At 37.1% G+C, this 23989-nt stretch overlaps 1 protein-coding gene across 2 annotated transcripts in view; it reads right to left on the bottom strand.

The window, feature by feature from the left end:
* eya2 (EYA transcriptional coactivator and phosphatase 2) overlaps positions 1-23989 on the bottom strand; it is a 49066-nt gene that overhangs the window by 8768 nt on the left and 16309 nt on the right. The window contains exons 2-9 of one of the 2 annotated variants that reach the window (XM_030134058.1): positions 21854-21934; positions 21626-21691; positions 21272-21383; positions 17932-18048; positions 11402-11478; positions 11108-11288; positions 5328-5464; positions 5128-5211 (exon numbers count right to left, since the gene is read on the bottom strand). In XM_030134058.1, coding sequence (XP_029989918.1) covers positions 5128-5211; positions 5328-5464; positions 11108-11288; positions 11402-11478; positions 17932-18048; positions 21272-21359 — 684 coding nt within the window. In that variant the 5' untranslated portion in view covers positions 21360-21383; positions 21626-21691; positions 21854-21934. Of the gene's footprint in view, positions 1-5127; positions 5212-5327; positions 5465-11107; positions 11289-11401; positions 11479-17931; positions 18049-21256; positions 21384-21625; positions 21692-21853; positions 21935-23989 lie in introns of both variants that reach the window. The other variant, XM_030134057.1, reaches the window with a different exon arrangement.

Below are 23989 nucleotides of genomic sequence, written 5' to 3'. Positions count from 1 at the left end.
CTAAAGACCCAAACAGTCACAGACTAACAAAACCATCTACTGATCTAAAGTGTTTAATACTTGTTGATCCACTAATTCTATCAATACATGTAAAATACAGTTTGTCATCTTTTCATGGTCATCAGAAATGACCCATTTGGACGTTCAGAGGCTCTGTAGTGAACATGGAAACACTGTCATCTTCTACAACTTTATTGATTCACCAGTAAAACCCATGAAATTTGATAAATGACAGTGGATGGACACACTGGGTTTGTGTTAATGATAGATTTTACTGAAAAAGTCACTTTTTCTTCAGTTTTCACTGTTTCTGATATAACAACTCTCAACTTTACTCTGAACTTTTATGACCATCTACATCAGGGGTGTCAAACTCATTTTAGTTCAGGGGCCACATTCAGCTAAATTTGATCTCCAGTGGGCCGGACCAGTAAAAAAATAACATAATAATATATAAATAATGACAACTCTAAATTTTTGTCTTTGTTTTAGAGTAAAGAAAAAAAAAACATTAAATTATGAAAATTCTTACTTTTATAAACTATCCAAACAAAAAAGGTGTGAATAACCTGAAAAAACTGAAATTTCTTGAGAAAAATGAGTGCAATTTTAACAATATTCTGCCTCAACTTATCATTTCTACATGTGCATTATGGATCAGATCTACAAAGACACTAAACACTTAGTAACAGGCAGAAAATAGTTAAAATTGTGCTTAATTTTCTTTCTTTCTTTCAGGTTGCTCATATTTGTTCAGGTTATTCACATTTATTGTTACAGGATAGTTTGTAAATGTAAATATTTTCATAATTTAATGTTATTTTTTGCACTAAAACAAAGAAATAAATTTGAAGTTGTTAATTCAATATTTTTTTGCTTAATTCAAGATTTTTTGCTAAATTTAAGATTTTGGGTTTTTTTTTTTACTTAATTGAAGATTTTTTTTTTTTTTGCTTAATTCAACCTTTTTTTCCTTAATTCAAGCTAATTTTTTTTTTTTTTTTGCTTAATTCAATTCAAGACTGTGGAATTTTTGACTTTGCAAAAACATCCCAAGGGCCGGACTGGACCCTTTGGCGGGCCGCATTTGGCCCCCGGGCCACATGTTTGACACCCCTGATCTACATGATCAGTAAATTAAATATTGAAAAATACCTGATTTTCACCAAAAAAAGCAAAACAAAGATGATAATGTTACAACAAATGGAGATAAATCACTTAAAAAAGGCTAAATATAGAGAAAAATCATTTGGGTTAATATATACAGCAATCACTGATCTGTTTTTAAGATAATAAGTGATCTCCTCAACACATTTTAAATGCCATTAATCATCCTATAGGTGTCTTGCTCAATGCTGTATGTAAACTGTGAAAACCAATTCCCCCTCAGGGATCATACCAACACATATCTATTTATCATCAACCAAAGTCACACATTTCAACACATTAAATAAGAAGTCTGTAAATAATTACTGGTTGGACGCAGTTAATAAAAACAAGACCCGTTGCTGCTGACATAAAGAGCTAAACTCCTCATAATTACTTACTAAATATGAAAATTTTGAGCCAAGGCTGAGATTGACTGATTGATTGGGTGGAGAGCTTTAAATCCGATTATTAAACCTTATTATTCCTGTCAGTAACACAGCCTTGTCAATGCAGCCGCCTCCGTGTCTCCCTAAACGGCTTTCCTTTATTTCCTCTGCAAACTCATCAACTGGATTGACATAAACAGGTTTCAGGAAGAGGCAGGTGTGCATATTTATCTGTCAATCAAACACATTGCTGATTCTTATCTTATGTGATCCTAATTTAAACTTCTTTGAAAAATTTGTTTGGTTACGTTTCATCCTGATGCCTGTCTCCTAGTCTGTCTAATCAATTTATTTAACCAGCTACTTACTTTTGTTTTCTTAGTGTCAAATAAAAAAGAAAGATTGTAAAAATCTGCTTTAACAAATCACATAGTAAGCACATCTTGCATATTATTTAGCATTTTACTTTCCATATTATCGAGGGAACTACTAGTTTTGATTGATTTACCACAAAAACAGAATTCAGTTTTTTTTCCCTGTGCAAATACCTTGGCGTTGCATTACCTTCATTTGATTTTTGTTTCTTAATAGGCAAATTACCATCTGTAGAAACACATAAATCATATTGCGCACCAGGCTGACAAACAGCGTGGGCACATTGTTGTTGAAGACTACAAAGGCAGGTGTGTGTACATGTCTGTGTGGCGCATTGTTTTGATGGCAGCGTCGTCTCGTCCTTGGCAGCGAGACTGGTTCATGAGAGCGGTGTCAGCCAAAGGTGAATGTGAGATTAGTGCGTATAAAATGACAAGCTGAGCTGTCTCCTGCTTCAAAATGGCAGAAATGTGCTTTTGATGACACAAGCGGGTCAAATGATGACTGCTATAACCTTCCTCTAGAAAAAAAAATGGGTGTAAAGAGAAAGAAGGAAGTGAAGATGAAGGGTTGGAAAAAGTTCAGCAGGAGGAGGAACATGACAAGGGTGGAGGATTGAGAAACAGCGGCCAGAAAGGGAAGGGATGAATGGAGAGAATGAGGAGGGAGGGGTTAAGGGCTTAACAGAGGGTTATTCTACTTGTCTAATAATTGAAGTAATTATCTATAATCACCTTCCTCGAAAGGCGAAGGCTGTCCATATACAGAGGCACCAAACACAAATAAAAGCCTTTTTTTACCTGGTAACCCCACGCTAGACTCTGAGTGGAAAACAAAGGAAACAAAGCACCCAAAGAATTCTGTTCCCACCGGAGATTTTTGATATAAAAGACAGAGCAAAGGAAGAAAACTCAAGCACTAGAGGAACGTGCAGGTCGCTGCATGATAGATGAGATAATGGAAGATAGGTTACAAGGAAGGGGAATCAGCTTCTCATGTGGGTCTCCGTTCACGTTTGGCTGAAAACAACTGTCTTTCAACGCACCATTAGTCTTTTCAGCAAACCGGACTTTGACCCCATTTTAAAGTATAGTTCCAAACATTTGTTTATGGTAAGAGTTTAATAGTCTGAGTCTAATGGGAAGAGCCCCGGCCTGTTAAAACTCGACTGAAACAGATAGAGTGGTTGATAAATTCATGCCAAGAGACTGATGAGTAAGCTGCAGATTTTATAAGGGGAGGGGAAAAAAAAAGAAAGAAAACATTGCTAGCTTGTAAGATGTCTTGACGCTTTGGACTGTTAATCTGTTTTTCCGCTGTCATTCATCTAATTCCTCTGCTGCATGTCTGAGTTTTGATGTCAGAATCTGTCCAACTGAGCTCGCCTGGTTCCAACAGCGGGGTGTTTGGACGGTGGGAGGAATCAGGAATTTTTGGCACATGAGTCACATTTCAACACATGCACTCTTCCCCTACCATTTTTTCCTCCCCCCCCTTTCTTTGCACTATCCGTAGCAGAAAAGAAAGAAAAAGAAACAACTGTGAGTGAGCATGGCCTGCCTACTGGGGAGCTGAACCGATCAGAAAAACGCTGCTCTCATCCCAAACTCCCATCAGCCTTGTGTCAACCCACAGGGGGATCGTGAGAATTTAAAACACAGATCCACGGCCAAATATGAGAAATGCACCGCCGTCAGCTGCCTGTCTGTTATGTAAAGGTCCCGCTGACTGTCAATCACGCCGCGGGACATTGGGGTAGCTAAACAACCTCAGTGCATTATGAAAAGAAACAAGAGGGCAGAAGGACAAAAACAGCCAGCGTGTGAAAATGCTCATGGATAAGAGGTCGTGGACTTGGCTCACGCAGACGAACCCTTGACTGTTAGTCAAATAAGCATTTTAACGTTCATACCAGGATGATTTGACTAAAGCAGCATTGCTCTGTTTGCTATTGTAACGGTGCCGTCCTACAATCTAATAATCTGTTGTCATGTCTAATAGTAACAGTGCACATCTGACGGTAAATGACACACTTTTATGTATACTGTTCTATGAGCCACTGAAACTGTACTGGAGACTGTCAACAGAATGACCCACTGTGGGATCAATCAATCAATCAATCAATCAATCAATCAATCAATCAATCAATCAATCTATCTATCTATCTATCTATCTATCTATCTATCTATCTATCTATCTATCTATCTATCTATCTATCTATCTATCTATCTATCTATCTATCTATCTATCTATCTACCTATCTATCTATCTATCTATCTATCTATCTATCTATCTATCTATCTATCTATCTATCTATCTATCTATCTATCTATCGACACTGTAAAAAACATCTGTAATTTAACAGAATTTTCACTGTTTATTTTACAGATTTTTCCTGTACTTTCAAGATACAGGACAATATCAATGAAATTACAAAAACAGACTGTGATTTTACAGGTCAACTGTAAAATAACATGAAAAAACTGTAACTGTGAATAACCATGAAATTTCAATTTTTTAAAAGAATTTTTTTCTTTTTTCACAGAAAAATACAGTTAAAATACCTTTGCAAATGTATCATAATTTCACAAATATTTATTTTCTATTTATGAGATTAAACTGTTAATTTAAAGTTTAATACTGTAAAAAAAAATAGTAAAATGAGATAAAATTACTGACAATTAACCGTAAAAGAAGTATTTGTTCTGTAAGTTTAACAAGACTTGTTTGTTAATTGACAAATATCTTTTGTAATTATGGGAAGTTTCACAACAAAAATGTTGAATAAATGTATTTTTGTGAATGTATAACATGTATAAACTCTGATAAACTGTCCAAATACAGTTTTTATCAGTGGATTGTAGAACTTAGTCTCATTGAAAATTTTATATATATATATGTAATTTGATTGTTTTAATACATGAAAATATTCTTTATTAAACATTAAAAAAGTCAAAAAAATATGCAAAATGTCATGTAATGTTAGGGCAAAAAAACTGTATTTTAATTATAGAAAATTACCATATTTTTATGAGATGGTTATTTTTCTATCTATCTATCTATCTATCTATCTATCTATCTATCTATCTATCTATCTATCTATCTATCTATCTATCTATCTATCTATCTATCTATCTATCTATCTATCTATCTATCTATCTATCTATCTATCTATCTATCTATCTATCTATCTATCTATCCATCCCACTGCCATTACCTTGCCATATCGTGAGGGGAAGGTTCCCGTGAGGAGCGAATGGAAAATGATGATGGTTTCATCCAGGTCCCAGATAAACACTCGCTGCAGTGAAATAACAGATACAGTGTGTAATGTTAACCTCATGAAAGTTTATGTGAGAGAGACACAGAGAAAGATAAATATAAATAGAATTTTCATCATTGTGTGTGTGTGGTTACCTCTATATCGGAGTCCAGAGGGGGGGCAGGGTCATTGACTCTTTTCCTCCCCCTCAACTTCCCATCTGACCCTCGTCGTGCGGGGACCCCCTCCTCTTTACCTGGTGTGGGGGGGCTGGGCGGTGGGTGGTACTCCCCTAGATCGCACAAAAACAACAACACACAAAAGGAAATTACTAATTGACGTCTGTATACAAGCTGTTACAGATGACTTGATGATTTATTACAGTTTTTCTCAGTTGCTTTGGTACATTTCTCAGATCAGAATTGAAATTCTCAAAACTACTTGTTCAGTTTTCACATCATTAATGTGCACATCAAAACAGCAGTTTTTCTTTGAACAAGTTGCAAAGACTTTGGTACATCCATGCAAATGATTATGTACAATTCCATGCGGTTTCCGACATTATCATTTGCTTATGTCATGTTGATCAAAATGCATTATAATGGGTCTCTGTTAACCCCCCCACACACATTTAGGCATTAGTTCATAGCATAAGTCTTCACATGCAAAATGGTTGAACAAGTTGTCATAATATGTCAAGCATATTTCTATACATTTCCATTAGGCTTTTTTTTTCTAAATCTGTCCTGAATTGGTAAATTGCTCCCAGGTGAATCTTGACTTTCTTTAACGAAGGGAAATGTGTGAAGCATTTTATATATACATATATATATATATATACACACACACACACACACACACACATATATATATATATATATATATATATATATATATATATATATATATATATATATATATATATATATATATATATATATATATATATATACATATACATATACATATAGCCGGAGAACAACACAACGTTACAATTCTTGTAGGTAATTCCTTTATCAGACAGGGGTAGCTGTTTGTTTATCTGCTTTTCTAGTTTCAGCTACTTCCTGTAGCCTTCATCAGAAGCATCACATGATGTTGCTGTGACGTGTCTTATTGGCTGCTCAGGAGGCCTGGCCAGAAAGCAGGGAGGGTTTACACCCCTTGCTGTCTGACCTCTTCTGACCACATCCCAGGTGTGATGCGCTGTTGTCCCTGTTCATTACCTCTGCCAGGAGGTATTGTGATCGCTTTGCTTTGAGTGTTTGCATGTGTGTTTGTTTGCATGTTTGTTTGTTAGCAAGATAACTCAAAAAGTTATGGACGGATTTTCGTGAATTTTTCAGGAAATGTTGATACTGGCACAAGGAAGAAATTATTGAATTTTGGTGGTGATGGGGGGGCAGATCTGTCTTGGCGGAGGTCTGTGCTCTCTGAGTGCTTTTCTTGTTGTCCTTGGCGTGAGTTTCGGTATCTCAAAGGCCTCTTTGATCAGCAACATCATGTAATGCTTCTGACGAAGGCTACAAGAAGTTGCTGAAACTAGTAAAGCAGGTAAACACACAAGTACCCCTGTCTGATAAAGGAATTACCTATAATAATTATCTGTGTAAGACAGGATGAACCTTTACCAGACAATGTTACAATGTCTGACAATGGAAGGACAAGGGATTGGATGGGGTCAACAGCCAGAGAGAAGAAGAAGAGGAAGAGGAGTAACGCTGTGAGGTGGAGGAGTTGGGAGGCAAAACAGAGGAAGAGGCAGAAGAGGCCGAGGACATATTCACTGTGATGTGGATGAGAATTTGTGGCTCAACAGACAGGAATATCAGGAGGTGTAGGAAGACTGCACTGTAATTCCTACTCCACTACATGGACAGTTTTCCTTAAGGAGACTCTCTTATGTTAACATTTTTACTTTTGTGTTTTTTGTTTTTTTCTTTGTGCTATGCAGTGCTGTCTTTTCCTTTCTGTATTACAATGACATGGCCCGTCAACAAATTACAGTACAAACAGTAAGAGCGAAAATGTCAATCTTATCCAGTCTCTTCCAATCAACATACCACAACATACACTAAGGTCTAACTTACAATTTACAATAACTGTCATCCAAACTTTAGCCGTAGTTTACATCAGAACATCCCTTCAGAGTACACTGTTATATTAACAACATGACGAAGCAATTGGATTGTATTATCTGTACACGATGACACAAGGATTTGTTATTTGATGGCACTGACATGTTCATTGACACAGATATTTACTTTTGAGAGATGAGCTAAAGATTTTGAGCAAGATACGGCTTTTGCAGGTAAATCCATGGTGTTTTTGCTATTTGTATGAATTGTTTTAAGAAATACACTTACTGTTTTGCAAACGTCGAGGATGATTTGAGAAATGTACCAAAGCAACGGAGAAAAAATGTAAAGCAAGGGTTCACTTGTTAAATCTGGATCACCATCATTCCATGTTTTTATCATCCGGTCTCATGTTCTTTCTGGGTTTTCAAAACCATAATGAACTGGATAATTCTGATACACATACATTACAGCTTTTTTCACAATTACCAAATGTACAAGACATCTACAGAGTAGTTATGTAAAGAACAACAGGTAATATGGGTTCACCTAAGATATAAACTGACAGAAAACAGGACAACTTGTAAACCTCTTAGTTAATATTAACAGTTATGGGGGGATTTTTTTAATGTGGACATTTGTTTTTTTCACTTTACTGTACAGAAGGACCTCATTGGTGGATTAATGTTGACTTTACTTTCTTAATCACTTCATAGTTAAACAGATCAAATGCAAAATGTAAATAAAAACATAAGCCTATATATTCTTTGGTCTGTGTTTGTGCTTGAAATCCTCCCAGAATCCAACTTTCTGGCAGCATCAGAATAATCCTGACCTTTGGGATTACAGCTATTATATATACAACCAAAATGGCACATACTGACGTTTTTCTCTATGGCCAAAACCAAGACTAGCTAATACGATCTAATCTGATTTCAAAATGCTTTGAACAATGAATTTACAAGATTTAATCCCATCTGTTACCTCAAATTTGATTATGTACTGGTACTGTATGAGAGGGTATTGTTAAAATACTACACAGAAAAGTGCCTTTGGGCTGTCTGCATTTTCCTTTTGACCAGGAACATACCAACATAAATAAGGAACATCACATTGCTCAAATCATTTTCCAGATATAGAACAGCAATTACTGACAAACCAACACGATGCCACTTATTCAGTTTAAAGTGTTGCATAGAATCCATTTATCAAAATCTTGACTCTCTGCAATCTATCCAAATATTGTGGACCAATGTGACAAGTGTCTAGGATCTCCCTGCAACTTAACTCATATGTTCTTTTCCTGTCCTAAGTTACTGAAATTTTGAGGTGATTACTTTATGATCATGACTAATATTCTTAGAAAAAATATCAATATTCACCCTTTTATAGCAATATTTGGGCTCCCTGTTGACTCCTGTTTTAACCAAATAGAGTCTGATATAATAGCTTTTACATCCCTCCTTGCAAGACGACGTATCTTAATTTTGTGGAAGTCTCCTAAACCCCCGTCTATTTCATTTTGGCTTAGAGATGTTATGTTTTTTCTTAAATTAGAAAAGATTAGACTCTCACTACAAGGCTCCTCAACTAAATTCTTTAATAAATGGCAATCTTTTTTAGATTACTTTCAGTCTTTACAAATGCTGCCTTCAGATTGATCTCTCACACCTCCACCCTACACTGTTTTATTATTGTTTAGGTATTGTTGTTTTTTGTTGTAATTTGTTCTGTCTACCAATTATTGTCACATTTGATACATCTAGGTGATGTCTAATATTTAAAAGTAAACACAGGTATCTACAAGCTATGATTTTATTTATTTATTTTTTTTAATTTTATTTCCATTAGCTCAGTTAATATTCTTGTACACCACAGATTTGATACTGCTTGTACTTATTTGATTTTCTACTGCTCAGAGACTGTTGTGATGTTCTTGTTTCTGCTGTTGCCCCTTCTCGGAGGGCCTTGGGGTTGGATTGGGAATGGGGAAAAATGATATAAAAAGGCAATGTATAATGAATGCATTGTATTTATGCTCCTTTGTATGCTCTGTTACATTGCTCATAAAAAGATTAAAAAAACAAAAACAAAACAACAACATGATGCCATAATATGTAGTAGTGGCTCAGTCAATGTTCATTTTTACTCCTAATTGTCTTTGTTTGCTTTTGTCTGGACTGTTGTATGTTCTCTTTAATATGTCTATTTGACATGACTGTGTCCTGGTTTTGTTTTTGTTACTGCAAATTAAAAATGACTTCCAGGTAATTGATTCACAGTGTGGGTAGGTTTAAGCAAGGACTGGAAACAAGGACCTGGCATGTTGAGTTAGTAATGCATCCTGATATTGAGGCTTTGTTTCATTCAGATTGTGGTTTAACTGAACCTGAACTCCAACTGTCTTTTCTCAGGAAACATTTAAATGGTAAAACTGTAGTAAAAATAATGTTAAATTAACTTAATATAACCATGAAGTTTACATCAGACAATAAGCTACCTCACTGGAAATCAGCAGTCTGTTAGCATCAGTCCATTAGTTGTGTTGTGCAAAACGTGTGGAGCAACTTTTCCTCACATTACACATGATGGTGAGTAACGTCATTATTCTATTCCTTTTGTAAATATGAGTGAAGTCAACTGGCCAGATTTCCCCCAGTTTTCCCAGTCAATATCATATTAACTCTGTGTGTTACTCCAATTCAAATAAAAAAAAAAAACAAACATTAAATATGGGTATTTTTTGCTCATTTTTGTGATTGATTGGGTTTTACTGGGTTACTGAAATAACCCAACTTAAGTTATTTAACCCAACAGAGTGTGATTAGCTACAGGACCAGCACTAGATGTGAATGTTCATTAACATGCTTTCTGTATGATTGAATAAAATAAGCACAGTTAATTTTTAACCCTTTCATGCATGAATTATGAGAACCTTAGCCGATTTTATTCCTGAGTGTTTTTATTCCTCTTTAGGCATGAAAAAACTATGTGATTTAATTTTTTTTAACCTATTTTTTATGAAGGTAGACCATAAAACCATAAAAAATATTTTCAATAAAAAAAAAAAAAATGCAATAAAAAACCCTTTTCAGTCAAAGAAAAAAAAAGTGTTGAATGCCAAAAAAAATATTTAAGACCCAAAAAAATTGTATTTGAGCCCTTTTTTTCTTTGATTGAAAATGTTTTGGTTTTTTTTTTTTTGAGTGAAGTGATTTTTTTTTTTATTGAAAATATTTGTTTTTGGTTTGTATATGTAGCATAGTAAATGTACTATGGTTCATTCCACTACTAGAAAACAAAGTCAAATAAAGCAATTTTGGGTGATTTAACTGGTAAAATATTCAATAAAATAATCAGAAATATAATTAAAAGTAACAAAATAAGATGAATGAAAAAAATATTTAAGATCCAACCATGTGTTTAATTTTTGAAGCAAAGAATGCAAAATCAGAAAATAATATACTGTGTGAAAACTATAAAATAAAAACATTTTTAATGCAGCTAATCTGATGTTTTCTCACATTTTATCATATTCCCAATTTTTATTATCAATTGCTTTACACTCAAACATGTCACTGCAGATCAGGTTTATCAAGAACAGCAAAGTTCCAGTGATGATGTGAATGTCAGTGTATTATTACTGGATGGTGCAAAAGTGTCCACTGTGTCAGCTCATATGGAACTAAAACAACAAAACCCATGAATATACAAGTGAACAGATGTAGAATAGCTGTCCACTGTAGTGGCCAATATGCATGACAGGGTTAATGAACTGGGTCATTGGTGCAAAATGAACAAAAATCACCAGTTGTCCACCTTTTATCAAACTGTATGTTCAGGTCATCACTTGTTACCTGTATGTGACTCTGGGCTGTGATTGGGCAACATGACGGGGTGCTCCGAGTGCTGATAGGCCACCGGAGCCGTGATGGCAGTAGGACTGATGTTGCTGCTGGTTAGGTAGGGGCTGTTGTAGTGTGAGTTATAATACGGTGAGTACTGACCCTGACTGTAGCTGGAGTATGCTGAAAAGTCCTGCAAACACAGAGGACAACAACTGAGGTTACCAAACACTTCAATATCGCTCATACACTAAGAGAGAGGAGAATCAGATGTATGTCTATCTGATCTAGCGACTCATTACTCACCTGCTGGGTGGGGTTAAACGGGGTTGAGCTGGAGATTGCATGAGTGCCTTGAAAAATTCCAGATGAGATACCACCACCTGAGGAATGATGTCGAGACAAAGGTCAGCTTTCAGTACCAATTTATCACACGGGATGGTATGAATTAATGACACATTGGACTGCATTTGTGCTTGTATTTGCAAATCAATGTCAGATATAATTTCACATTATCATACTTAATCTATGAAACTGTGTGGAGGATATAATGAGCTATAAACCAGCGACTCCTTCCTCTGTGACAGTTCAACGCTGCAGGAGCTGAGAGTGTGATTTATGTCTGACATAACAATACAGGTGGGAAAGTCTGCTGCTGCTTCTCTGGGAATCGTTTCAGTCTAATCAAGCCAAGGAATGTCTTCCTTCAAGCAATTCCTCCCCACAGTGACGCTGTCTTGCTCCGCATCTTTTGCATCGAGCTTCTGTCAATACAGTTTGTTTTGTCTAATTGAAATGAACTCTCCTGTAATTTTACCTCCTCCACCTATAGGGCACTGGACAGCATTTCTTAGTTTCCATTCTTTCTGTTTGTTATATGTTAGCTAATATCTTTAAAAGATGGAACGTGTTTGTGTGAGAAAATCTGCTGAAAGGCCGGGCACGGGGCCAAGGAGGAATTGATGAACTTTAGAAACCAGCTGGGCAAAGAGGTGCATTGTTTGTAGGTTCTCGTAAAACTTCTGCTCTGGGGATGTAACATCCCAGCTTTAGATCATTGAACGCTGTGAACTCCTCAGTACAGAAGAGGAATGAATTCCCCTAATAGTGTCAGATCCATATGCTTACTGTGGGTCATTGTGATTTTTCTATATTGTGATTTTCCTCTTGATATTTGATATTGTGGTCTGTTTTTGTACATGTATGACATGGTTGTCAATCCTAGAACATAGAGATGTGTTGTGGTAACTACTGAAGAGTTACCATAATTTTCATGAGGTTTTTATTTTGTCATTTGGTTTCCTTTATTTATGTATTTATTTTTTTTAACAAATGTGTTACTCCCTCAGAGTTTCATCAAGGCTCAACATAGTTCTTGGGTTTTAACAGCCATTTATTTGGACAATCAAATCTTGAGCTTGCCCAACAGTGATGATGCCCAAACAATGCCGTCAGAACTAAAGAAAGTAAAATATTAAGACTTAAATTAACTTACAAAAATATAAAGATTTGACACAAGATGATGAAATGAATGCCCATTAAACAAAATAAAGCACACATATAAAATAACAGGCTTATTTGGCTTCACGTAGCATTCACATGACTTATTAACAAAGAAAACTGACAAACTTTACCTTATTGGCCGCATAGACTCCAAAGGAATAAAACAGAGGGTTTCACAGTGTCTTCTTAAAAGATATATTTTATATTTCTTAGCTCAGTTCTTATGAATTGTCCTTTTGCAGACCTTACAGGTAGAACACGTTGTGCATGATAGCCTCATGTGGCTCATGGAGTATACTAATAATCTTATCCCCTGGGGACACTGTGAATATGCAGAACAAACATTTTGGTTCCCCTCTTACCTCTATGTTTTTAAATCAAACAAATAAAATGTATTTTCTATGAATTAACCGCATTTTGTGAATTATTTATTTAATGACTATTTAAATGAATTATTACAGTGAATGTGTTATGTTTTTAAATACTTTTGAAAATTATGAACTGAATATATGAGTGATGCCTTGGATGACAGCTATAAAATGCATATATAGTTTAATTCAATTTTTAGTTTAGTTTTTATCCAGTTGTAGGTTTGGCTTGAGTTTTTGCAAATATTACTGTATAAAAGACTGCACAACATTAAATGTGCTTTGCAAATGCAATTTGTAAGTCAATTATACGTCCCAAAACCATTTTCTTCTTGCGCATCATCAACTATTAAAACTAGTTGACCCACAAGCAACATATACACTGAAAACAGAGCTGATTGTACACTCAGTTTTACTCTGTTCTAGTTCCTCTTGCATGTTCTTTTGCAATATAATATCTCTGGCTGTAAGTGTTTTTTCCAGGTTACTTTTTTTTTTTTTTTTTTGTACTTTTTGGTTTATTCCTCTTTCACATCAATGCATAGACAATTAGAAAGTTTTGTCATTGCACTAGTTGTTTAGTCTTTTGAAACAATTTGGTATGTAATATTGGGTTTCACAATTACAATTAGAGGTTCATTAACTAGGACTTACAGCAATACCTGACAAATCAGCACATTATTGCCAAAGTGTAGTTGACTCAGTTGACTACCACATTAAGACGCATCACAGAGGTGGATAATGTAGATGTAGGACCTACCTGAACTACCATTACAGCTGATTACTAATATTAAGTTTCTCAAATGGAAATTCTGACTTCAACTGAAAAAAAAAAAAAAAAAGCTCAGTAGCTCAAAAATGATTATTGTTTAAATGTTTTTATGGTTACTTTTATTTTCAGATCTTCATTATTGAGTGATTACTTATCACTAAAAAATTTATATTGGTCGACCTTTACTTCCAATTACCTTCATTTGTACGATTCATTCTAGTTCTGTTTCTGTGGACACTGTCCCAAACAAATACACAAACACACAAAGTGAAAGTCTTGCGCAGTTTAGTTAAACACATGGAGTATATTTTATATCTCATTTCAGGTTAAAAAAAATAAATGTGATGGTACACCCCATTACTGTTTTATTAGGATGGTTCCTTTTATGCAGGTCACTGTATGCACTGTAATTGGAGGATGTGTATACAAATAGAGGACAGTTTGTTTAGTTCACACTTATTCAGTGGATCTGTTTATTGACTGGGTGGCTTTTACTTTTACTGAAGATACGGTTATTCAATAATAGACTTATCAGGCAACGGCTCCAAAGTTGACTCAGTATCATTTCATGAAATACACCTGAAGCTGTTTGTTTTGACTACTAGCTATGCGACAAATTACCTGCATAAGAAAATATTTATAGAGATGTACTCGCCTCTAACATGACCTGAAGGTTTCTGAAATTATTGTTAGAGAATCATTTCCTGGAGTCTACCTTCTGTTATTTAATCAGATGTCCACTTCCCTCTATGGCTCCCAAATTCCATTTCCTCTTTTTTTTATTCAACAGTGCATGATGAACGGGACAATAATGACTCAGTGGAAGAACCGCAATGAAACCTCCCCGAACAACTCAACAATCTTCAAAGAAACTACAGGAAAAAACATACAGGAGGTCTCTTGAGTAAACAGAAAAAGGCTCCCGTCGTTCCCATTTGGTTTCAGTTGTACGTACATTTTTACATGCTGCAGTGGCTTCTTGTGGTGTGTATTGTGTACAGTATAATGGATGACATGGAAACTTTCTGAAATTCTACAAACATTTGGACGTTGTGGCAGATTTAATACCATTTGAAGTTTGCAGTTAATGATTTATGCATAAAAATATTCAAACAAATATGTATTTTGTTTGGGAACAGTGTCCTTCAAACTCAGCGACAGTACACACTCTGGAAAACTGTTTGTTGATTCAGCTGAGGGGTTTACATTTTCTGTAAGGGTCTGATCAAAAGTGTGTTTACGTAAAATTTTGCATTACAGCAAAATGTTCGACACCTCTTATATACTCTCTTAGATACTCATTGTTTTTCAGCAATTCCATGAATCAGCAGTTCTGTGTAATGATGGTATTGTTGCAGTAGGTGAGATTACACTTTGAAGAAGTCAATGTTTGAGGTCATTACAATTTCACTATGTTTATAAGGATTTTTTTTACTGGTCTAATATGACTTACTTATCTACAGTCAGTGTATCACCTACAGTAGACAACGGTTAGCCTCAGTATGAAGAAGTAGAACAAGAGCAGTAAGTACCATGTCTAAAAAAATCAATATTGGCATAAGTGTGCACAATTTAAGACCCTGCTTTAAATGCAACCAATAACTTCACTCATGTCTAATCTGAAACGTTTGGATCTGTACAGATTAGTGACATGTTCATGCTGTGTGTTTCTGGGTTTAGAATGTATCTAAACAGTGGACAGAGGAACCAGGACGTCACCCATTAGTGTCTGAACTGCCATTTTCAAGCCAGTAGTTTGTGAGTTGGCCATTGGTATGTCACCCCCCCCCTATGGTTTTTACATCCCTACTTCTGCTCAATGAATAGGGGGGGGGGGGGGGCAACCAACCAATTGAAATAACAGGCAGGTTGTGGCTGAGTTTTCTTCCACTTATATCCTATATCACGAGTATTAACGTTCACCTGAACCAAACTGTCAGCAGTCTCAGAATTCGCAAACGTCCCCATGCACTGGGGTGCTGTAAAGGGGGGGTAAATGTGACAAATTCATGACGCCCAGAATTTGCGTGTCCAGTGGATACAAGTTAGAAGTTGTGAAAATTTTGTGTCAAATCAGCTGTATAATAGACGAATAGAACCCAGGAGTTGGATGCTGAAATATGTAAAGTTTCACTTTCGTTTCACGCCAGTTAGTTACGTTAGTTATGGACCGCACCCCCATGTATATAACTGCTGCTCCCCCACGCTCCGATAGCCCCCTCTCCTCTCTGCTTTTTTGACAAATCGCACCCTAGGTATGTTGACATTTTAGAGCCGAAAGTGACCATATTTGGACAAAGGGGGTGGAGCTGTGGAGGTGTCAGAGGTGAGCTAATGCTAAGTGTAAAACGGTAAACTTTGTCAAATATTCTGTAAATAAAATAATTTTACAGTCTTGTTAGTGGAACCTGTTTAAAAAACTCCTTTATCAAATAAACCGATATTCCGTAAGTCCCACTCAGCAGGTGAGTGAACTATCATCAGACATCACCGCTCGTATTTGATCTGAGATCTGATTAATGGAGGAAAAATGTATGTATGGGCCACCAGACCACTGATTAGATCCAAATGGAATGGATATGAAAAGAATGGCTCCTGGTGTTCAATGTAAGTCTAAGGGAGTCAAGTGCAACTTTTACAAACTTCCTCATCAGCTTCATTTTAGAAATTAGGATTGTTCTAGGAGTTAGTTTTGGTTGTTTGTCAGCTATTTGTGCCAGCTACATAATTTTTTCAGCATGCATTTAGCTATGTAACTGATGCAGTATGAATTTTGTGAGAGACTGAAGGGTTTTGGGGTTCAAGGAGACAAAATGTTCCTACGTTACATTTTGTTTTGTGATAATCAGTGGTGGAACAGGCCACATACATTTATGGAGCTAATGATTACAAAGTTACATCAGTGTTAATACCCGCTGTAGCTCATGCAATCTTTCCAACATAGATGAAAAATACACATCTATTCCGCTTTTAACCTTAGTGATGATTATTTCAGGAAAAACAGCTGGTTTGGCCGTATCATAACATCAATCATATCATACTTGTGGAGCTATTTGAAAGATGGGGTTCGCATTAGTTGCCTTGTTGTGTATCAGGTAAGGTCTTAGCTTTGAATCAACCCCTAAAAGTCTTAGTCTCGTCTCAGTCTTGATACACTACGGTGGTTACCTGATCTCAGTTTGGGTGCTTTGGACTACAACACTAACCTGTCGACAAAAGGCCAACGCTTAGGTTCTTTGTCTGCACTCCTGTCTGCTTCTCCACCATCTACCACATTCTATTGTCGGTAATAAATTCTGAACTGGCCTTTTTACAAAAACTAATAGCCTTAACTTGTTGTTGGTGTGGAGCTTAAAAAACATACTTCTTTGACTAGAAATTTTTTTTTGAGAAATACAACCCACTGACTTTATTGTTTCAAAATGGAAGACATACAGTTGGAACAACATATGGAGTCCAAAGTCATGTAGACACTGCCTCTACAGCACATTGTTTCGTGCATCTGCCTCTTTTATATAGTGGAAACAATGTCAGTTCCCTTTTTGCAACATTAAACCTACTCAACCCTCTGTAAAATGCACCTTAACCTCTCCCCTCTCGCACACAAGGTCAATTTCATGCTGCTTTCAGAGCCATAAAGTCGTACTGAGCGAGTCATGCTTTGGGCGCCGGACGACTGAGGAATGTGTTCAGCAGAGCGAGAGACACACATATATACACACACACATAGACACACACCCTCGTGCACAAACAGCAATACGTGGGCAAAAAGCGACACATGCTCCTGACATTTATACGCTTGCTTTTTTAGTGAGACCTTCTGCTCGTCTTTTGTTTTCTCTATCATTCTTTTGTTTTCTCCCTTCTGTCTTCTCTATTTTTCATCCTCTCCGACTGTATGTTTTTTCACTCTCGCTTTTTTCGAGACGCAAACTCATGCATGCTGTGTTGTTGGTCTGAATGGAGAAAGGGGGCCTGACCCTAAGAAAAGAGGAGGGGTGGGGAGACTTTTGACGCCAGGAGTCCAGACCGCAGCTAATAGAGAACAGGTGTGGTAAAGAGAAAGCGGACGACGACGAAGAGAAGAGGAGAAAGGATGGATGGATGCTCCTCAAGTTTGTAGATGTTAAGAAATCAAATATGTTGAAGAGTACATGTCCATTAATTCAGTGCATACAGTGTTACGGACTAACCATGTGTGTGCGAGTAGCTGTAGAGACTTTGACTGGGAGGAGTGCTGCTGAAGTTTGAGTAACCAAGGAGTCCCGTCTGCCCCGGAGAGTGGCTCAGGCCGTCCTCTGTTTTAATATCTAGAAGAAACAAAAGAAGGTTGATGTCAATAAACTGATCTGAACAGATGCAATATACACTGTAAAGACAAGTACAGTTATTTTCTGTAATGTTCTGTTTCAGTCTTTAAGCTGTTTCTCACGTATCATTGGCCTCATAGCATAATTACCTAAGTTACACACTATATGGACAAAAGTATTGGGACACATTGAATTTAGGTATTTCTTTTCTGACAGGGGACCAGGATACAAAACAATAATGACAAATGTCATAATATAGTTTTACATCGTGATAAATATCATATTATTTACTAGTGATGTTTATATCTAAAATCAGCATGAACATCATCATCTTACAGCTGTAGCCATGATGTACCCCAATATTTTTGTCCATATAGTTTATAATCATTAATATTTCCTCAAAGTTTACTGGGAGATTTTTATTCCTAATTGAGATGTGAAGAAAGTAGATGGTTAGTTGGAGTACAAAATTATTATTTACAGTCAGAGCATGAAAAATATTTTAAAAATTTGGAGGGAGAACATTTAAAATCCTAGACATGGATTTAAACAAAATCAATGTTGACAGAAATTAAGTAAAAACCATCTCTGAGGCATTTTGGAAGCAAAGATAACAATTTAAACAAAACTAACCAATACAATGATATTTATCAAAATATAAAACTATATTATGACATTTGTCATTATTCTTTTGTTGCCCAGACCCATTATAAAAGAAACACCTGAATTCAACGTGTCCCAATATTTTTGTCCATATATTGAATGACTTAGACAGTTCTGTTATGAGGCTAACGATATGTAATGTGTGGGAATATAGAAAACTACGTGGAATTTTTCCAATGACAACTATGCACACCAGGTTTACTGTGAATTACTGTCTTCCACCGCTATTCTGTTGCCAGGTTTTGTTTTTATCAGGCAATATTTTGAGTTGACCACGAAGCTGTTTGAGTTACTGTTCATGAAGCTTGTCACAACATATGTGGACTAGTCATGGATTGTGAATTCTATTACTGCCATATTATATGGACTGTAAATACTCACAAGCTATGTTCTTTTTCTGGATAAAAAGCACTGCAGTGTTTTCATTTCAGATTCTATAGGCCATTTTATCTATGTGGGTTTCTGATCTGTTTGGAGTAAAAAAAAAAATTCAGTTGAGTAATGTAATGATACAGTGCTTTTTTTAAAGAAGGAATCAGGCTCCACAGTTTACTTGTACAGTAGTGTTGACATATCACATCAACAGCCAAATGTGACCAGTTCAGCTCCCAGCAGCCGTATGCTTGATGAAAGCATTTCTTTTCCAAATGGTAGATAATTAGTTGGGCATCATTTCTTTAAGCCAGAGGTTTTCTCCTGGGAGGCACCAGCACATGGGGGGTTGTGAGTGACATCGTCATGTGTGTGTATGGGTGTGTTAGTGATGCAGTTGGTTTTCGGGGGGTAGACCCTTTTACGTAGCACTTCTGCTACAGGAATATTTCACCTTTATTCTGGAACAATGTCTGTGTAAACGAAATGGTGGGATCATTTGGTCCCACCTTTATCGTGGCTTTGTAATGCCTCTGGAGGTAGTAACAGAGCCGTGATAAAGGTGGGACGCTATGTTAAAGGAACACCTCTTGTTCTGCAACCACAGTGTGACGTTTTGATGATAGTGACCCTTACACTGGAAAGATAGCAGGTGCATATGGAGACACTGGCATGGATCCTGCAGCAGCCGCCCCAGGTGCCAATACAGCTACATGCTACTGGTGCCACGGTTACATGCCACAGGTACTGTGGCTTTGTGCCATGGGTGGCATGTAGCAGCGGCTGATGCAGAATCCATGCCAGTGCCTCCATATGCACCCGTTGTCTCTCCTGCGCCGGGAGGTTTAAAAATGAGCGTGGGCCGTGTATAGTAAAGCATATCAAGCATATCACACTTCGGGTGGAGGACTCTATCCATGCTAACATTTGTGGAACAGTGAAAGACAGGCTGACTCTGGAGAGGTTAGCAACACCGCTATGCTCAAGGTATTTCTGACGAGCAAGTTATAAGTCACACTATACGCTGTGCTGCATCACCAGCCCTTTGATTCCAGAACGCAAGTCCGCTGTGTAAAAGTCCAGCCTGTCTCACCTCTGTTACTCCTTTGGCTTGGCTGGGTAAACTGGTCAATGGTGGAAAAAAGGTGGGATCTCCATCTAACCTTATTTCCGGGATCTCTGTGTAAAAGTGGCTAATGATAAGGTGAGGGGAGCTCACTTTCACTTTCGCCTGTCTCATGTGTACTGAGTGAAATTTGAGCGAGAGAGCGAGAGAGAGAGAGAGGTAAGGTCTGTTGTGGTACCTACGAAGAACAGCCCCCCCTTTACGATTTATTCACTCCCTCGTGCCTGCGGCCTGGGTGTATCTCACAGTTTCACTCACCTGTAACCTACCCACATCCTCTGTCCTACACATACAGGTCTGTCGTATGCCCCCCCCCCCCCCCCCCCCCCTTAACAGGGGAGCGCCAGTTTGCTCATGATGCCATTAGTGGGGTGTGGTTCAAAAACGGTTGAGAAACCCACCTTTAAGTCATCTTTGTTAACCATCATAATATTGTTGTCTTAAGTAGCGTTATGCCTCAGAGATGTTTGAGTCAAGGGCTTTTGGTATGGGCTAGTAATAGTGTATCATAGAATGTGGGTACACATGGGTGGGTTGGAATACAATCATTAAGAACAGTTACAACATTGGTAAATGTATTTCCCTGTACCTGGTGTCAGACATCTTTAATTGTTTAATTGTCAAATTGAAAATATGTTGTCTAGTACATATAGTACATATAGTACAAATTGCTGTTCTAATTGTGTTTTATAGAGTTAGAGCTTCATGTATAGCTAGCTAGATGACAGACAGACAGACAGACAGACAGACAGACAGACAGACAGACAGACAGACAGACAGACAGACAGACAGATAGATAGATAGATAGATAGATAGATAGATAGATAGATAGATAGATAGATAGATAGATAGATAGATAGATAGATAGATAGATAGATAGATAGATAGATAGATAGATAGATAGATAGATAGATAGATAGATAGATACTTTTTGTATTATACTTCAAAGGAGCAACTGTAACAAACCAAAATTTCACCTTGGGATTAATAAAGTATTCTGATTCTGAAATGTGTGGATGTGTTTTGCTTCGGTTTGTGTTTACGTACTGTATGATGACATACTGTAGCCTTGCGTGTGATGGGTGTAAGGTGTGTATGGTCCTGCGGGCTGAAGGGCAGGGCTGTACTGAGTCTGTCCATAGGCAGCCATGACAATTCTCCCCTGTCAGCTGATCTGTGTAAAAGGAAGAAAAAGAATGAGGAAATTTAGAGTGACACCTTGTTCTCTTTTTTTCTTTCAGCTGCTTCAGTTATGGTAAATACTCATGTTGAGGAAGAACCATACAAACGTATCTTTTTCACTGAAATGCCAAATGAAGGGAACTGTTATTATAAGATCAGAATGTACATGGCCTGGTTTTGTCCTACTTTGACTAAAAGGAATTGAAAATAAGAGAAGTAAGTATTAAAACTCACCTGCAGTAAGTACGATGAGTTTGCAATAGATGATATAAAGCCGTGTGACTGAGGCAAGAGAAGGCCCTGTTGACAGGTTTAGGAAAAGCATTAGTTTACATCCACTTTAATGTATATTGTCTTATAGTGTAGTCAGTCCTGACAGCTGCTATTGTCTGGATAAACACACAAACATCCATTTTCATGCATGGGGCTTTACTCCGTTTGTGTCAGTGTGTGTCCTCTCACCTGCCTCTGTACAGAGAGCTTTATCCTCTTTATGTTGCCGCACTGCTCTTCAGTCCGATTCCTTTCAAGCCATCAACTCTCCTGTGGGAACAATAGCAAATACACACCATGAGGACACAGGTATGTGTGTGTGAGTGATTGACACATGGCAACGTGCCTCAGGCTCTGTTGCAGCAGGATGTAGAGACGCAGAATTAGTGGATATTTTCTCCATGACACAGTTCAGGAGGTGAACAGACTTGGGGGAAGAGAAAGAAACACAAACAGACAGAGAGGGAGAATGGCATAAACGTGGCACTGAAATAAAAGTGTAGTCATTAGAGACTTTGACAGTCAAATTATTAGTTGCAGAAACCTGACAGGTGACATTGTTTTCAGAAACGACTCCTGCTCACTGCGCTGTCTGGCACCTGTATCATCATCATGCATGTAGACGTGGATTGGAGAAAAACAACATGGACAAAAAAAAAAAATCTGGCGTATGAATCCAAGATAAACATGTATTCAGAAATTCAGCAGAACTGCTTACACCAGTTGTGGTGACATGATGGAATCATGGACTCGTTAATAGTTGTAAGTCCTATCAAGGTTTCTGTTCTTTTTACTCCTTTACTATATGTGAGTGTATTCACATTTCAAGCACTTGTAGAAACACTGTCACAATATGGGTTGTAAAAGGCTTTTAGTAACAAACTAATAGAATATTTGGACTGTATTCTACTGCACTTACTTCATTCCCTGTGTCTTTTTTGTATTTGTTTTCAATATTAAATTATTCCCTTAACCCTTTATTGAGCAAGTGACTATTTTTGGTCATTTCCACATACATTACAAGACAGTGACAGCAAATGTTCAGATCCAATGTGGTCTCCAGGGTCTGTAAGGTCCACCTGTACATGAACAGTGACTGTACCTGTTTTGTTAGGTACCATTAAGTAATGGTACTAATGTAAGGAATGATGTTCAAAGGGATAACGTATACGTTGACAGGTGTCTGGATCAGCACTTATGGTAAATGGTCTGAACTTATATAGCGCAGTTTCTACACCTTCATGGTGCCCAAAGTGCTTTACAATTCCTCACATTCACCCATTCACACTACAATTCAGGGTTCAGTGTCTTGCCCAAGGACACTTCAACATGTGGACAGTCAGAGCCAGGCATCGAACCGCTGACCCTTTGGTCATTGGATGACCTGCTCTACCAACTGAGCTGCCACTTATGTTGGTCTAATGTTCTAAAAAGGATGTTCTAATGTTCTAAAATACATGTTCATTTCACCTTACATGTGTTTTTCTCATATTGTTTGTCTATGCTTTTCAGATTTATTTATTTATTTATTGCCACTTATGGGTGAGGAACAAAATATGGTAACTTCATTAACTTTGATTTTGTACATTACAATAAAAAAATGTGAAAAATTTCTCAAAAGTAATTGTTGTTAGGTCCTTCAATAACACACTAAGGTTGAAATTTTGTATTTCAGAGTATCTCTGTGAGTGCCACATAAAGGGTTAAGTATAAGTCATCTTAAGTAAGACATGAATATTGCGAGACTAACGGGTGACCGAGGGGGAAGAAGGAGCTGATCCCGGCTCAATCAGGTCCACATGAACTGGTCTAAACAAGAAGCTAAACAAGGTGAGTTTAAGAAGTCAAATCCTAAATCCTCTAAACTCACACTGGGTATCGGTCTGAACTAATAATCAAATCTATAGGGACTTGCACAGATGACTGTACCTCCTTCTACATAAAAATTTAAGAAAGGCCTTTTATTATTTTAACCTGAGGCACACACTGCACAGTGTGGCTTTCCAAATTGTTGTGGAGGAGTCTGGCCGCTTTACAAAAACACTTGTTCTCGACTCCATCTAACACACATCTGATGGATTGGCAAAGGTAGATACACCAGATGTAGGGTCTATTATGACAGCCAACTCAGGCACCAGAAGAAAATGTTGTGTTGTATGTGTCTGCAAACCACAGATATGTATTATTTCAGAGGTGGATAACTGTGTCTGGAGTTTGCATCTCTACTTCCATTGGTTAGGAATGTGAAAAGATGGCAGTTTGTGTTACTAAGTGCATTGAGAGCCATTTTTTCCACATATTTGCAGGCTTCCTTCTGTATTGAGC

This window comes from Sphaeramia orbicularis, chromosome 5, assembly GCF_902148855.1.
Source record: "Sphaeramia orbicularis chromosome 5, fSphaOr1.1, whole genome shotgun sequence".
NCBI classification, from domain to species: Eukaryota; Metazoa; Chordata; class Actinopteri; order Kurtiformes; family Apogonidae; genus Sphaeramia; species Sphaeramia orbicularis.
Note: the sequence above shows the minus strand (reverse complement) of the source record. Positions and strands in the feature narration are given on the sequence as shown.